This window comes from Miniopterus natalensis, chromosome 18 (genome assembly GCF_054644295.1).
Source record: "Miniopterus natalensis isolate mMinNat1 chromosome 18, mMinNat1.hap1, whole genome shotgun sequence".
Taxonomy (NCBI): Eukaryota; Metazoa; Chordata; class Mammalia; order Chiroptera; family Miniopteridae; genus Miniopterus; species Miniopterus natalensis.
In genome coordinates this window covers 41168478-41184736 of record NC_142098.1, presented here as the reverse complement: position 1 = coordinate 41184736, position 16259 = coordinate 41168478, and the positions used below count along the sequence as shown (strand labels likewise).

The 16259-nt window shown below is 58.5% G+C and overlaps 1 protein-coding gene across 4 annotated transcripts; it reads right to left on the bottom strand.

Annotated features, from left to right (window-relative positions):
- Nucleotides 1-1193: 1193 nt before the first annotated feature.
- On the bottom strand, nt 1194-15823 carry U2AF2 (U2 small nuclear RNA auxiliary factor 2). Of its 4 annotated transcripts, none has more exons than XM_087826953.1 (12): nt 15663-15823; nt 11923-12058; nt 11175-11219; nt 10810-10913; nt 10431-10582; nt 9107-9223; nt 8805-8943; nt 4477-4580; nt 4270-4392; nt 3906-4004; nt 3483-3731; nt 1194-1436 (listed from the first exon to the last, which is right to left on the bottom strand). In XM_087826953.1, exons 1-12 carry the CDS (start codon nt 15709-15711, stop codon nt 1302-1304), a joined length of 1452 nt encoding a protein of 483 aa, XP_087683079.1. In that variant the 5' UTR covers nt 15712-15823; the 3' UTR covers nt 1194-1301. The 4 variants fall into 4 exon arrangements, with proteins under 4 accessions (XP_087683079.1, XP_087683080.1, XP_087683081.1 ...); XM_087826954.1 differs by having other exon boundaries at nt 3918-4004; XM_087826955.1 differs by having other exon boundaries at nt 1197-1436; nt 4477-4556.
- Nucleotides 15824-16259: the final 436 nt, after the last annotated feature.

Sequence of the window (16259 nt, the reverse complement as noted above, 5' to 3'; positions counted from 1 at the left end):
CGGGCTCCGGGGGGTCATGGCGGGCAGCCCCCTGCACCCGCTCGGCCTCGGTGTCGCGGGGTGCGCGCCGAGCCGCGGGTAGCGGAGGCGGGAACGCGCTCGGGCGAACGCGCGGACGCACGGAGGGCCACACGACGACGGCCCCGCCGCCCCGGCGCCCGAGAGGGGCGCGGAGAGCCGGGCGGGGAAGGGGAGCCGCCGAGCGGACGGGAAGCAACCGAAAGAGGCGACGGACCGGAAGCGGAAGTGGCTGCGCGCCCCGCCCGGCCCCGACTGCAGCGCGCCTGCGCACCAGTGGCTTCCTCAGCCCCGCAGGAGCGTCACTTCCGGCGCGCGAGGCCCGGTGGACAGGCGTCGCTAGCCTCACTTCCGCCCGCCGCCAGCACGCCGGGGGACACACACCAAGGGGCAGGGGCGCCGTGCTGTCCCCACCCTGTCACCGCCGCAGTGCCAGCTCCAGGCCCGCGAGGCCTCTTACCCCCTCCCTGTCCCCAGCGGGCACGGTTGCCTACGTAGGGACCACACCGTTAAGCCCTCCTCTGCGCGGCCACGCCCGGTCGTAGAAGGCGGCGGTGAAGGCGGGTGCGCCCGACGCCAGCCAAGGGCATCAGGGCGTTGGTGCGGGGCCCTCAGGTTTTCTGGAGCAGAGGCTCGGCCTGGGACCATGGGAACACCCCGGGGTTACACACACCAAACAAAGCAGCTCCATAAAGTAAAATACAACAAAATGTTTAATGAGCAAATTCGTCTTAGCAAATATGAAACCGCCACAGAGTAGGAGAGGGGCAGGGGCCATGGGGTCCGGGGAGACTAGAGGAGAGAACCAACTACGTAAGAAACCAGGGGGAGGGCTAGAGGCCAAAGGGCTGGAGTTGCGGTCCTGGAAAGGGAGAGGGCAGGGCAAAGGGCCGGACAACAAAATTCAAAATAGTTTGGCCATAAAATATAAACACGCTGTTCCTACAGTGGAAAAGGGGAGGAAGGGGGTATAAGGGAGGAGAGGCTGTTTGGAGGAGGGGCTGTGGGGTCTTACCCCGCCCTTCTGTGCACCCCTCCCCATTCGGACCCCTTCCCTCTGTGTCTGTGGGTGCGTGTGTCTGTGTGGGCCGTGTGCACACTTCCCCAGTCCCCGCCCCGCCCAACCCCCACCCCCCCACCCTTAATTGCTGCCATTCCAGTTGCTGCCGGCTGTCATTCGGCTGTCACTCCTCTGCCCATCGTCTTCGGAGGGGGAAAAGAGGGAGGGGGGCATGGGGGAGAAGCCCCCAGCCAGCCCGGCCCCCCGCCCGCCCCCGCCGCCTCTACCAGAAGTCCCGGCGGTGGTAAGAGTCGGGGTCACAGTATTTTGTGACAACCACTCTGTTGGCGAACTTGCGACCTGTCAGGCCCTGCATGGCTTTCTGGCAGTCAAACACAGAGGTGAACTCCACGAAGATCTGTAGAACAAGAGGCAGGTTGTGAAGGCCGAGTGGCCTCTCTGCCACAGAGCAGGAGCTAGCTGGCTCTCTCGCAGCAACCAGCCAGTTACCACCCAAACCCTGAACTCTCGGAGTGAGAGGGAAGGGGGTTCCTCACCACACATTTGGAGGCTTTTACCCATATGTTCTCCAGAACCCCAGGATCAAAGAGCAGGAGAGGACAGAGCGGAGGCATGCACAGGCATGGAGAGAGCAGAAGCAGGCTCCCAGGGGAAGAGGTCACTTGTGTTGTCTCCTCTGCACCAGGCTGGCCCCAGCCACCCCAAGGGCCACGTTCTCCCCAGACAAGAGATGAAGTTAAGAGAAGCTCAAAAATTAAGATTCAGCCCGGCCGGGCGTGGCTCAGCGGTTGAGCATCGACCTAGGATCCAGGCGATCAGGGTTCGATTCCCGGTCAGGGCACATGCCCAGGTTGTGGGCTGCAGCTGATCAATGACTCTCTCATCATTGATGTTTCTATCTCTCTCTCTCCCTCTCCTTTCCTCTCTCTGAAATCAATAAAGATATTTTTAAAAAAATAATAAAATTAAGATTCAAACCCAAGCTGACAGCAGAAAAAGTTGAACTTTGACCTATTCAAGTGTCTATCTTGCTTGAACCACCAGTTTATGAAGTGGAGGGGCAGATGCATGGGGACTCTAGAATGCCCCTATTGCTTCAACTACAACTAATGGCTAGCAAAAAAGGGGGGCATGGGTGATGTGGAACTGAACAATTATAAGCAAGATTAAAACCAAGTGCATGAATCCCAGTTTGGACTCTGAAACAATCAAACTGTAGAAGACATTTCTGAGACAAGGGAAACCTGAATGTGGATTGGGTAGGTACTAAGAATAATTTTGTTAATAACGGTATTGTATTGTCATTAAAATAAAAACTTCAAAAACTTATCTTCCGCCCGGCCGGGCATGGCTCAGCGGTTGAGCATCAACCTAGGGCCCAGGAGATTGGGGTTCGATTCCCGGTCAGGGCACAGGCCCGGGTTGCGGGCTAGGCAGCCAATCAATGACTCTCTCATCATTGATGTTTCTCTCTCTCTCTCACCCCCTCCTTTCCTCTCTCTGAAATCAATAAAGATATATTTTTTAAAAAGTTATATTCCAAGCAGTTCTCAACCAGGGTCAATGTGTCCCCAGACTACATATGACAATGTCGGGATTTGTTTTTTGATTGTCACAAAGGAGGGCACAGTGCTTCTGGCAACGAGTGGGGAGGCTGGGGATGGGGTTAATCATCTTAACAATGCACAGCACAGACCCTAAAGAGATGGAAATACAGTTTAAAACAGGCTGATCCCAGAGTCCAGACAGGATCTTCCCATTCATTCCTCCAGTATCCTCTCAGTCTCCATTCTAGTGCTGATGACAGCGTGAACAAAATTGACTCGATTCCTCACTACCCAAAGACACCAAGCACACACTCCTGCCCGCCCCAGTGGCTCTGCACCCCCGGCCCAGGACACCACCTGCCTGCTGCAAAACCAACACATCCTCAGGTGCTTAAAGCCACCTCAACCTTGACGTTCCTATCTGAAAACACTGTGCAGGACCTGCTCCCTTCCCCAACACAGGTTAGCACGGTAACAACAGGCCCACTGTCCTGCTTGACCGCAGGAGAGGCACTCACAGATTCACTGGGTGGGTGAGATGCACACCCTGCCTCCCAGGGCACAGTGCTGGAGGTGACTTGACTTAGTAAGATCTGAAAAGGTCGTGAGAATCTGAAACCTGACCACACAGCCTGTGTCCTCCGAGGAAGGGGCCCAAGGAGCTGCTGTGAGAGTTCAGGGGTAACACAGGTGAGCTTATTAGCAGGGCCGCTTAGCAGGGCACCTGGCACCCAGAAAGTAAGTGGGTTTGTGGTGGTTGTGACCACTTGCACACAAGGTCACATAACAGCCAATTTCTAAACCAAAGTTACGAGCCACAGTAACACTGCACCACGGGCCCTGGGTGTGGTGTGTTTGAGAAAGGGAGGCATAGGGGAGGGGTGAGATGCACACACCTTTCCACAGCCGGGCACCTCGACACCGTCCACAGGCCGGGGGATCTCGATGGACTTGACCAGCCCGTACTTGCTGCATTCGTCCCGCACATCCTCCACGATCTCCTCGTATTCCTCGTCGTCCAGCAGCTCCTCAGGCAGCACCATGTTCATGAGGCACAGGACCTCAGTCGGGTGGCCGCCCATCTGCACCTGGGAGCTCATCAGGCCCGGCACTTGCAGGGTCACAGGAGTCTGGTTTATGGTGCTCTGTGGGACAGACACACAGGGATGTCACAGGGCTGCCCTCCTTCAGATGCTATCCAAGGAACACCAAGCCCTACCCTTAATGCCCAGGAAAACCAAGGGCAGAGCTGAGGAAGACCCATCCCATGCTGCCCCTTCCCACCCCCGAGTCCCCCTAGCCAATGGAAGATGACGTGCCGGGAGGCTCACCAGCGTGGCATTCTTGGCTCCCACACTCGCCCTCTGGACCAGCAGTTTCTTGTCCCCCAGCTGCATCCCGTTCAGCCCCGCAATGGCCTATGTTTAGAGGATGAGGGGTAGGGGGGTGCAGGGAAGAGGTGTGGGTCAGGGGCCAGGAGCCAGCCATCCCCCCAATACCGCAGATCCAGGCATTGGTGGGGGAAGAGGGGAAGGCAAAGGGCTGAGAGCTTGGAAAGCCCCAGGCAGGGCCCCGAGGCTGGCTGGCCTCCTCCCGCCCATCCCGAGGAGGGGAGACCTCAGCGAGAACACAGCAGGGTGCGGGGCAAGGGCAGATTCAGCCGCGCCAGGGCCCGGGGCTCACCTGATCTGTGACGTTGATGTCCACGTACTCACAGAAGGCGTAACCCTTGGAGAGCCCAGTGGCGCTGTCCTTGACCAGGTTGAAGGCCTTGAGAGGCCCGAACGATGTCAGCAGTTCTTTCACCTGTGGAAGTGCCCACCATGCCATCAGGGTTTGTTCAGGCAAAGGCAGGGATGGGGGTGGGGGTAGGGGTGGGAAGGGGCCTACCTGGTCATCGTTTAGGTAGTTGGGTAAGCCTCCGATGAAGAGCTTGTGGGCAGAGTCTGGGACCACAGTGGACACAACTCCTGAGGGGAGAAGGAAGGAACAGACTTGGATGCCCACCAAGAGGTTGTCACCGAACCCTGGGGGAGTGTGCAGGGAGAGGCCCGCTTTCCTCCCGGCCCGGTGACGGCTCAAAATAGAAAACACCATGTCTCCCACACCTGTCCAGCCTCTGAGGTTACCTAGGTCTCACTGTGACAGTCTCGCCCTGGAGACATAAAGACCTGAGCTCACAACCCAGCTTGCTGCCTGTGGCTATGCAAACTCACCCAACTGAGGAGGGGTCTCAAAAGACCCACAACCTTTTCTTTCTCCTGCAGCCCTTTTCTGGTCACCCACTGCTTACATCGGGTCTCCCGGGAGGTGAGACTCTGGGGCCTGCTCCCAGTGTTCCTGCACTCCACACAGCCAAGCAGCCCCCACGTGTGACACTGGAGGAGTCTGCTGTGTCCCTGAGTTGCCCAGCTCACTCAGCACCGTGTCGCTGGCACCCAGCAGGGACTGACACAGCAGGGTCTCGTTGGCGGAGTGGGTTTCGTGACCACTGTGCGTCTAATCCTCCAATCCTGCCCTGTGCACTGAACTCTGGGCTCAGAGATGAGTGCCAGCAGCCCTGGTACAACTGTCTGTACAGACCTGCCATCCATCCAGCCTGGCCTGCTCCTACCCCTGCCTTCCTCTGCAGCCTCACACCAAACAGTGACCCCCGCCCCCTTTCCCTGGGAAGATGAGCCAGGCAGGTGAAACGCACCTGAGACACAGAACCACCAACCCCCGGGGAGGGTGGGCTCCTCCCACCACCTGCCTGGCTCCCCTCGCATCCTCCTTCAAGAATGCTGGCACCAGCCCAGCCACTCTGAGCACCACGGCCGAGCCCCATCACCCTCGAGACCTGCTTGTCCAAGGGGAGGAACAGAGCATCCTGGGAACAGGGGCCTCAGACAGAGCAGTCCCCACAGGCCTGGCCCTGGGCCACACTCAGTCTACACCTCAATGCTCTCCAAAGCCCTACCCATAGTACAACAGGGGTACACTGAAGACCCCAGAGGAGCCTAAGGTCACACAGGCAGGAAGAAGGGGCCTCCAGGACCCACTCACTCGACTCCACAGTGAACTAAGGACTTTCCGGGGGGGTGTTGCCTTCCTGACAGCAGACTAGGACAGGGGCAGAGGTTATATCACCCAGCAGGTGAGAGGCAGAGCCTGGTGAACCCCAGCCGTGGGGCCCAGGCTGGTACCTGCTGTGCCACGCACCTCAGGGAAGCGAGGGTGCTGACGGCACCTGAGTCAGGCTCCCTGGGTTCAGATCAGGGCTGCAGCACTGAGCAAGGCTCCCTGCACCTCATGGGATGATTTCCTCAAAGTGTGTCCTTCACACAGGGCCTGAGGGCCAGACTTGGGAGAAGTCAGTGCCACAGCCACTGAAGGCCCTTCATGGACACTGGGCCCTGAAGCAGGGAGGAGAGTGACCTTTCAAGGTCCCCTGGCCAGGAAAGGGTGATGCCAACTGGGAACTCATGTTGGTTTCAGAGCCCAAAATCAAGCCCAACAACTTCTGACAGAAAAGACAGGCCTCCAAGCACGCCGGCTACGGGATGCTTCACGCATTGGCTCTTTGCCACCTCCCCCAAAGGCTGCCCTGGACCCCAACAACCAAGCAATCCTTTCTGCGCCCGGTGTCACCTCTGCCTCAGCAAAACCGAGGGCCTCGCACAGAAAACCTTGCCAACAGAGAGAGCGGGTGGAGCCCACAGGCAGAAGCCTCCTGGGGCAGAGCTGGACTCAGCCTGAACTGTAGGGTAAGCCTGACAAGGGGCAGGAACTCATGGCCAAGCTGAATTCACCAACACAAACATCACTGTGCCTTCTGGCCCCCAAACACAGCTCTGGCTCCATTGTTGCAGTTTACAGCTCGTCTCAGACTCCACACAGGACCCTGCTTCAGCACTAGACAGGTGGAAGTTTAAGGTGTCACTGCTAAATGATGTGCATCTACAGTTTCAGGTCCGTACCCTTCTGCCAAGAAGGTGCCTCCCAGGTTCCCGAGTTTTTCCCAATCAAAGACAACTGCTAGATTTTATGAAATGCTTTTCGCTTTTGTCATAGTTTCTTTCGTATGGAGAAGAGAATGTTAAAGTTAGCTTTATTACAGAGAAAATAGAACCCAAGGATGCTCAACCTACAGGCAGAATCCCGCTCCCTGCCACCCCCAGAATGGAGGGCTGAGGCGCGGAGACCCTGTCGCCCAGAGAGAGCAGCTCAGTGAGTATACCTGTGCTGCCCAAGCTTGGTGACAGCATCCAGACACAGGCCTGGGAACGAGTTCCAAGTCCCTGCCATCTCCGCCCACACAGGGAAGAGGCAGAGCAGAAGCCCAGCCTCTCACCCTGGAGAGAGTCAGCGTTGCCCAAGCCATGCTGCCTCCTATACAATGGGCTTCAGGACCTGAATGCCACAGAAAGGCCAGCTGGGGAGTATTCCACTTTGTGGGCCGAAGGCTTTGTCACTACTCAACTTGGCCACCACAGCACGAGAGCAGCTTAAACCATGGGCAACACATGGACAGAGCTGGGTGCCAATAAAAAATTAAAAAACAGGCGGGGTCCATACTAGCCCCAGGTTGTCCCTCACCAACCCTCACACTATAGAACTGTCACGAAAATCAACAGGTGACCCAGAGCACACCTAAGACAGTGCCTGACACAACAGCATGGGGGGGGAGGGGGGCTCCTCAGGTAATCATGAACGAGTTAGGACACGCTGGGTTTCCTGAGAAGAGCACAAAGGAACACTGCACTTGCCTGACGTGAGAGCTGGTTCCACAGACACTTAAGAACTCATCAGGTTGCACACTTAGAGAAGGTCAGCGTACCCTATACCTCGATTTTCAAAAAACTAAAAATGAAATGAATTTACCCAAACTGTTGTGGGGGCCAGTGCTGGAAATGAGCCAGGCACTCAGGCCCGGTCCCAAGGTGCCACCTGCCCTGGAACCCCACATCCCCACAACTTTGGAACGTGAAGAGCTGACCCAGTTTCTAAAAGGCATCCTCCAGAGCGAAACCTCAGTCCACAGAACCCCATGATCCCAAACCCCAAGGGCCTGGCTGACCCCCACACCCAGAGCATGTCCATGCTCACCCGCCTTTGTGGCAACAACTCCTGGGGCTGGAGGCCCAGGCCCCCAGCACAGCTGCGGCAAAAGCTCCTCTCACCCCAGGGTTCCCACAGACCTGAATCCTAACTTACACCCCACCTATGGACCACAGGGCTCAAGTCCGGCCCGCTGTCCAATTCTGTATGGCCTGCAAGCTCTGAGAGGTTACTTCATAACGTAAAAGCGGCACGAAATCCAAATGTCCACATCCGTAAACATCAAGGTGGAGGAAACAGCACGGCTGCTCACTGAGGTGGCATCTCTGGCTGCTTTCACACTACAGCGCAGAAGAGCTGTTTCCACACACTACACGGCCTGCAAATCCCAAAATATCTACCCTCTGGCCCTGTCCAGACAAAAGGGGGCTGGCCCCAGGTTGGCCATAATCTCCCAGCCGGAATGACAGTGCACATGCTGCGGGACAGGCCCCAGGACCCACAGTGGAGTTTCACCTGAACCCAAGGAACCAGCTCAACCTGGCCGGACACTGTTTATAACCAGACACCCAGTTGTTTTCGTACATCACTCAGCCCAAGCAGCACAGAGAACTGACCTCCAGTGACACCCAGAACCACAGAGCTCGGGAGAAGTAACTCCATCTCTGAATTCTGTCCCTAACATGGGGTCTGCTGTCCAGGAAGACCAGTGCTGAAGTCCTCCAACTGAAGCGCTTCCACTCACCAGCCCATCCTTCCTCACCTTCAATCCCACCTGAACCCCTCAACCCTGGGCAGATCTGAGTCTCACCTCCTGTTCTCTTGCCAGTTGACCTCGCAATACAGCCTATTCTCTAACGCCGACACAGTGGACAGCAAGCAGACACCTTGTACAGTAATACTGACCACTGATTGCACACACAGTTACGCTGCCCGAGGCCCCCGCACTTGGGCCCTTCACGCCCCACACCTGTGCTCTGGTCCTGGCTCTGCCACTCACAAGCTGTGTGTCCTCAGGCAAATCAGTTCATCCTCTCTGGCCTGGGGTGCCACCTCTGCTAAGCAGGGAGATCCTTAGCTTCAAAGGTTTGGGGAATTGGAGAAGACGAGACCAGAGCACTCGCACTGTTTCCCATGTGGCTCTGCTAGACTGACAGACAGGATAGGGCTCAACTCACCAGGCACGTAGACAGAAGGGTTCTCCGACATGCCAGGCAGGGGTTGGTAGTCATGAGGCCTGCGGATCTTCAGCGACTGGCCCTGGAAGATGATGCCATCGAAGGCCATAGCCTGGGTGGTCTCGTCCACTGAGCGGAACTGAAGGAAAGAGAACGAACGGGTAGTGAGGGGCAGGGGTGAGCAGCCAGCCCAGCCCCCCAGTCCCCAGGGGGCTCTGGGAGGGCAGAGAACAATCACAAAGGGCCCCATACAAACAAGGTGCTGGAGTCAAAGCAGCACAATGCCCTGCCCTGCCTCTCACCTCTAAGAAGGCAAAGTTCTTATCCTGGTTAATCTGCACAGCCAGGACGGGGTTGCCAGGGGCCTGTGTCAGCCCCCCCAAGCGCATCTGGGCGTTGAAGAAATCCATCATGGCCTCCTGCAGAGGGAAGAGGAGACAGGGAGGGGCGGGGAAGGGGGTGGAGAGAGGAGGGGGAGGGTGAGAGAGGGAGACACGGAGGGTTTGGGGGGAAGGGGGAGGGGAAGGGACAGGGAGGAAGGAGGGGGGGCAGTGGAATAGGGTGGGGATAGAGGTCCATAGTAGGAAAAGCGGGAGGGGGAAATAAGAGAATTGGGAGGGGGCAGCAGAGGCGCGGGGGGCCAGGTGTGGGGCGAGCCCCAGGGGCCCAAAGGGGGAAGGAGAAATAGGGTTCAAGGTAAGATGCAGGAAATGATGACCACAGGGAGAAGACAGAAAACACAAAGCAGAGAAAACAAGGAAACAGAACAAACAGCCGATGGCGACAAAGAGGGAAATGACAGGAAAGTGGAAAAGCAGCGGCAGGCAGGACAGAGGGACCCCAAGTGGGAGACAGAGAGTGGAAAGAGGAGCAGAGAGACAGAGGGGGAGGGGCACACAGGAGGAGGTGGGGAGGGCGGGGAAGGGGAGGAGAGAAGAGTGATGTGGAGGGATCTGGCCCTGGAGTCGGGGGCTGGTTCATCAAATGTAGCAAAGTGCAGGTTGAGAAAGTCAGAATGGACCTTACTTGCCTTCGCCGATGGTAGCAAACTTTTTGTTGCTACGAGGGATCTCAGCCCCACAATATTTCACTTTAAAGAGAAATGGAAACAACTCTTTGATCTCGGGATTCTCAGGGGTGCCACGGGAAGGGGTGGGGAGAGGGGGGAGAGGAGCATGGGGAAGGTGGGGAGGTCAGGGCCATCAAAAATAAAAGAGCAGCGACCACGGGAGGGCTGTGGGAGAGGATGGGGACAGGCGGCAGAGAACAGAGGCATGTCAGAAACTGAGGGGGGCGTGCGTCTGTGTGTGTGTGTCGAGTCTCCCTCTCTGTCTCTCTCCACACGGACTCGGATTCGTGGTTCGTAGGTAAGTTATGTGTGTGCTCGATCCATGGGTTTGGAGGAGGTTGGGGAGGGGAGACGGGAGAGGATAGAGGAGGGAGGGAGGGCCACCCCCAGCCCGGCCCCTGGCTGGCTCAACTCCATCGTCCGTCTGGGAGGGGGGCCGGGGGGTCTTGCAGGAGCAGAGTCTGACCCGTGCAGGTAGGGAAGGGAACGGAGGGAAGGGGAGGAACAGGGGGAGGGGAAGGGGCAGGGGACGGGCAGGGCAAGGGGGAGGGCAGTACCTCAGTGATGCCAAAGGGGATGTTGCCCACGTAGAGGCGCCGGGCCTGTCTGGTCATCTGGCTCCCGACCACGGGCACCGGCGTAGGGGTCACAGCCAGACCGTCCGGGGTCATGGTGGGGAGGAGGGCGGTGGCTGGAATCTGACCCGCAGCTTCGAGAAGGGCAGACAGGATTAGCCAGTGTCAGGACAACCCTGTACCGGTGCTGCCCAATCACCCCCACCCCCACAGCCTGTCCTCGGGTGGGCACCCTAATGGACCTGCTGCCTTAGGAAGCCAGGTGTCAGCCCCACCCCACCATGGGGGCTTCAAAGGGCAGAGGCTAAAAAGCCCAGGGCACAGATGAGTGACCCTCCCCAGTGCACGCCAAGAAGCCCACCTTGCATGGCCTTGTACTGCATGGGGGTGATGTGCTCAAAGCCGGGTGGCGGCACGTCCCAGTACTTGCGGACCTTCTTCTTCTTCTCATGGCGGGGAGAGCGACTGGGGAGGGTGGAGGGGAGAGCAGGCAAGGCCACCTCAGTGTGGCCCACAGCAGGCCTGCCAGCCCCCAGGCTCCCCTGGCTCCCCACCGGTAGCTCCGCTCTCTCCGGGAGGGAGAGGGTCTGGGTCAGGCGTGCCCAGGGGAGGGGCTCATTTTCAAGGCAGGTGCTTGGGCCAGGGCTGGACAGGGCTGGGCAGGTGCACAGGGTGGGAGGGGAAGGAGTGGACATCGGGGTGGAAAGGGCAGGAAGAGAAGCTCACATCAATCCACCGTGCTCCTCTTTAGCGCCTCTGGTCAAAGGTTTGCTGGGGGTAGGAGGGAAAGGTATGGGGAGGAGTGACTGGGGAACCTCGTCTTCCCCACACACCGCACCCCCCCAGGGCACAAAGCCCCAGGGCTGGGGGAAGGGCCGAGGTGAACCACAAGCTGGCCCCCTGGGCCCAGTCACTCCCCCAAAACCCACACGCCAGGAAAGAAAAACTAAGAACAGCAGGAAGGGCCAGACAGACAACCTTCTAGTTGGAGACTGAGCTGGGAAGAGGCAGGACTTCATCTACCCCACCCCTCCTCACCTAAGAGGGCAGAGAGAACAGAAGGGGCACCTTAGAGAAGGAAGAAGTATTAGACAACCAACGTCCCAAGCCAGAAGGTGGCTGGGACAGAGGTGCTGGCCTCTGTAATGGCCCCCTTCCCAGGAGGCAGAGCACAGGCTCCAAACAGTCCCACAAGAGCTCAGAAAGAGAGTGAGGAAGAGGTGAGCCATCTGGTTAGGGACGGGTGGGGCAGCCCCTCATGAAGGGAAAAGACAGAATCACCCGTGCCTCCAAGATCAAGAACCTGCTGCCGCTACAACCCACCAGAAACTATAGGAAATCCCAAAACAGAAAACTGAATTCCACAGACAAGCCAGATACCACCCTGACAGGAGCCACAGAGGCCAAGGACCCCCCAGCCCCCTCCCACGCTGGTCCACGCCATCCGCCCAGCCGGGGGTCTCCAGCCTGGTACCTTCGTCGCCGCCTGTCCCGGGAGGCGCTCCGCTGGTCCCGGTTGCGCCTGTCTCGGCTCCGGCTCCGGCGCTTGCGGTCCCGGCTGCGTGAGCGGCTGTGGCTGCGCTTCCGGTGCCGGTTCTCCTTGTCTCGCTCTGGGCAAGGTGGGGGAGGATGAGCTGAGGGAGGACGTGGCCCAGCCCACCCGCACACTGGGGGCCATGCCCCAGCCCCAGGGAGGCCACCCCCAAGGGGATAGGATTCGACAGAGGAGGGGAAATAGCAGGCTGCCTGGGTCCACAAACCAGTCCAGGGACCCTGGGGGACCCTGGGGATGGGAGCTGGTTACCTGAGGGGACAGGGCCTGGAGATGCCCCAGGGGTGTAAGATACCTGAGGCTGCTCAGGAGGAGCTGGGGAGCCAGAGAAGACAGAGGAGGCTGGCTCCTGGTCCCCCTCCAGGGCTGAGGGGCCTGACCCCAGGGTCGTCCCTGAGAGGGGCAGGGCTAGAGGCTGGGGAACCAAGAGACCCAATGATGTTTTCCTGAAGGGACCTGTGGCCCCTCAGGAAAGACATCCTCAATCACCAGGTGCACCCATAGCCCCACCATCAGGCCCAGAGTGAGGTGTCAACCAGGATGCCCTCCCCGAGGCCCCTTTCTGCCCCACAAAGACCTGAATCCCAGACCAACCCATCCTTGCCTCAAAGCAATCAAGGGGCTGGGCTGCTTTCTCCAGAGGCCCAGGAGGTGGCACAGAGCTCTGTTCCAGCCTCGCTCAGCTCCCTCACCTCCTGGCTTGGGGCAGCACCCTCCCAGCTAGGCCACAGAAACCCATTTGCTACAGACCTCTCAGCCTTGCAGAAGCTGCAGGCTGAACTGTGAGCAGGGGAGCTCGAGCACAGCATTCTACTTTAGTTCCTGGGTTCAAAGACACTGGTTCCTCAACTACCCATCAGGCCCCATTAGTGTACTCATGAGCTTCACCATGCTCCTGGGGACAGGAGGTGGAAGAGGCAGCGAGGAGAGGGCTCAGAGTAGACTTTAGCCTCCTCCACACGTATGTCTATTTTCTGATGTAATTAACTATGAACTTTTTGTGACTGCACCTCAATTCCAGAATCACTAAAATTCACGAAAAACAGGCACCTAAGAAATGGGAAAGACACAACAGCAAACACCAGGATGCTTCCTAAATCCAGAACCTGGGCTAAATATCTCACTTGCACTCAATCCTTACTACTATTTTGGGAAAACCTTGCTGGGGGCTTCTGTAACAGGTAAACTGAGGCACAGGGCACTCACAGGACTGGCCCAAAGGCCAAAACGCAAGGAAGCAGAGAAGCCTGAACATGAACCCTGCCGTGTCAGCAAGCTCATGAAAGAGCAGGCCACACTCCCGAACTCAGGCAGAGCACTTGGGGTCTGGATGGAACCACTAATGACAACGGGACTATCCCCTTAAAAGCAAAATATTAAAAATGAATCAAATACTGGAAACAGGAGAGTAGTGTGAGGGGGGCAGGTAAGCACACAGGCTCTGGTTCTGTGCTTGTGAGAAGGCAGGCTGCACTGAGAGCCCCAAGGGTCTTTCCTGTGGCTAAGGCTCTCAGACAGAGGAAGCGGTGACGCCTGTTGGGTGCCTGGGACGCAGATCAGGAAATTAACTCCCTGGAGACACAGGTGCATTAGGTAGGGGTAGAGTCAGGAGGGGGTTGGCTCAGACACAAAAACCCACAGTTGGGCAACACGTGAGCAGTGCTTCCCCCCATACACACCGAACCTGGAGAGAGAGGGAACTTCAGGTGTTCAAAATGCTGTGGCCACCGTGTGGGAACTGCACCACCAACCCAGGGGACAGGGGAGGGCTGAGAGCCTGGCCTGGCCTCCCAGTACCAAAAGGGCCCTGCACATGGGCAAGAGCCTCCAGGAAGGTCTCAGCCAGCTTCATGGCAGTCCAGCACAGCAGACCAGGCCTAGCTGCCAGCCAGAGCCGGACAGTGTCAGCTCTCCTGCTCACATGAAACCAGCAACAGCACCAACCCTCCAAAACTCGGGTTTCTCTCCTTCAAAAGAGGGTGCACGAGGACTTGGCAGTAGGATGTTTTGAAAGCACCTTCCCCAACTGTGACACCCATCTCTGAGGGAGCTAAAGACCTTACTACGCAAGGAAAGATTTCACAATGAAAAATACCCCTTACTGGCCATTTAATGTGTACCAACTCACATGCCCCCACACTTTACCTATGTTACCCTATTTAATCTCAACTCTGCCTCTGATCAGGCCTGGGAAAGTTTTAAAACTTCCTGAGCCTGTTTCCTCTTCTACAAAAGAAAAATTATTTCAGCCTCAGGGGGGTGTTGTAAGGGTCCACTTAGAAAATCTGTGCAAAGAGCTTAGCAAAGTGCCTGGCACGTGGCATGCACTGAGACTGTCATTACTACCACCCTTATTAATTTCAGAAACCCCGTGGCAAACGAATGGCCACTCCCCCCATTAAAACAAACAGCCACGAAGACATGAGAGCAGCACAGCTAAGCATCAAAGTAGCTGTCTGAACCCAGGCAGCTCAACTCTCAGGCCTGTGCTGTTACGCGGGTCATGCACAGAAAGGAAGACAAGCCCCGGGCACTCAGGCATGGCCCCTCAGCCCCAACTCCAGGCCGGTTCAGAGAACTCGGGCGCCCGCACGCAGCCCTTCGACCACGGGCAGCATGAGCCTCAACCTCCCCACCTTCCCTGGGTCTACGTTTCTTCGCCCCCAAACGGAAATAATGAGACAAGAGGAACTTTTCAAACGTCGAAGGGCTCTACCAGTTCCAAAATTCTTGGGACTCTCCAAGTTGAAGGGCACCTGCATGGCCCCCGGGGAGGGCCTTTGCTGCCCACCTTCCCCTATGGCACCCAACTGGACCAGGCCCTTTACTCTTTCAGTGCCTCAGTTTCCCCATCTCTAGATGTTGAGGTGATTTGCAGTCTAGAGGTCCCGAATTGGGACCGGACAAGGCGTGGAGTTTGTCTAGCGGGAGAACGGTGAGGGACTAACGCTGCGATCATTGCCACTGCCACCGCCTGCGTGTAGGCAGGACGTATGCCTGGGACACGAACACCTTAAAATCGCACAAGGCGCGCCTCTTTCACGAGGGAACCCACGTCACACGCGGTGACCCGAGATCCCCCAAGACCAGCGAGGACCCCTGCGCGGGCTAACCCGCAGGACTCGGCGCACGTGGCAGTCGCAGAGGGAGGGCTGGCCCACGCCGCGGGCGTGCCCATGCCCACGTGAAGTGGGCGAGCTCCCAACCGCCATTTTGGAACAAAGGGGGCGTGGAGACCCAGGCCACGGACCCAGCCGGAAGCGGAAGTGCCCAGGCAGCGGGAGGAAAACAGGGACCGAGGGGTACGATATACATGTGTATATACATATATATTCTCCTCCCCAGAATAGTAAAAATAGTCCGCGAGGAGACACGCGGGGAACCCTTCGGGCCGCGCCGCTTCCACCAGGGAGCAAGCGGGGCGCAGGACGAAGCATGGCGCGCATGCGTGCCGGCGCGCGCCCGCCGCCCCCTTCCGTCCCGCGCGCGGAGGCACGCCGGGCGGTCACGTGAGCGAGGCGCGCGCCGCCGGACGGTGGGGGGGGGGTGGGGGGTGGCCGCGCGGCCCTGTGAGGAGGGGAAGCGAGGGGGAAAATGGCGGGGGGCACGGAGGAAAGCCAGGAGCCGCCCCGCCCGCCGCCCCGCGCCCCCAGCGCCCTCACCTTGCTTATTCTCGTTGAGCTGCCGCTCGAACTCGTCGAAGTCCGACATGCTGAGGCGGCCGCGTAGGGCCCTGTGCAGCTCTCACCTCGCCTTGCCGCCCGCCCGCTCCGGCCGCTTCGGCTACTTCCGCCGCTCGCTTCGGCTACTTCCGGCCGCCTCCGGCGCGCCACCGCCCCCTGCCTAATCGAGCCCCGGCCGCCCGCCCCGCCCCGGCTCCGCCCCTTTCCCCGCCCGCCCGCCTGCCCGCCCGCCAGCCCGCGAGGTGCCCCTTCCCCAGAGCCTGGTCCCGAAGCGCTTCAGCTATTTCCGGGCCGTAGAGGAAGGAGTCGGCGCAGAGGCTTCGGCTTATTCCGAAAACACCCGAAGTGAGGGCTTCGCCGGGTTCTCAGGTTGTCGTAACTTTTCGGAAACTAGCTCTTCAACGTTCGGGTATTTCCGTGGGTCCTCGCCTTCCTCGGAACCCAGTGCCCCCCAGCCCCGCCAAGGGTTCGGCTTCTTCCGACAACTCAAACCGTCCGTCTTTGGCCGCTTCTGCAGGGGCTCCCCGCTGTACCCCGCCCACTCTGTCCGAACTATCCGCTACTTCCGATAAGCCT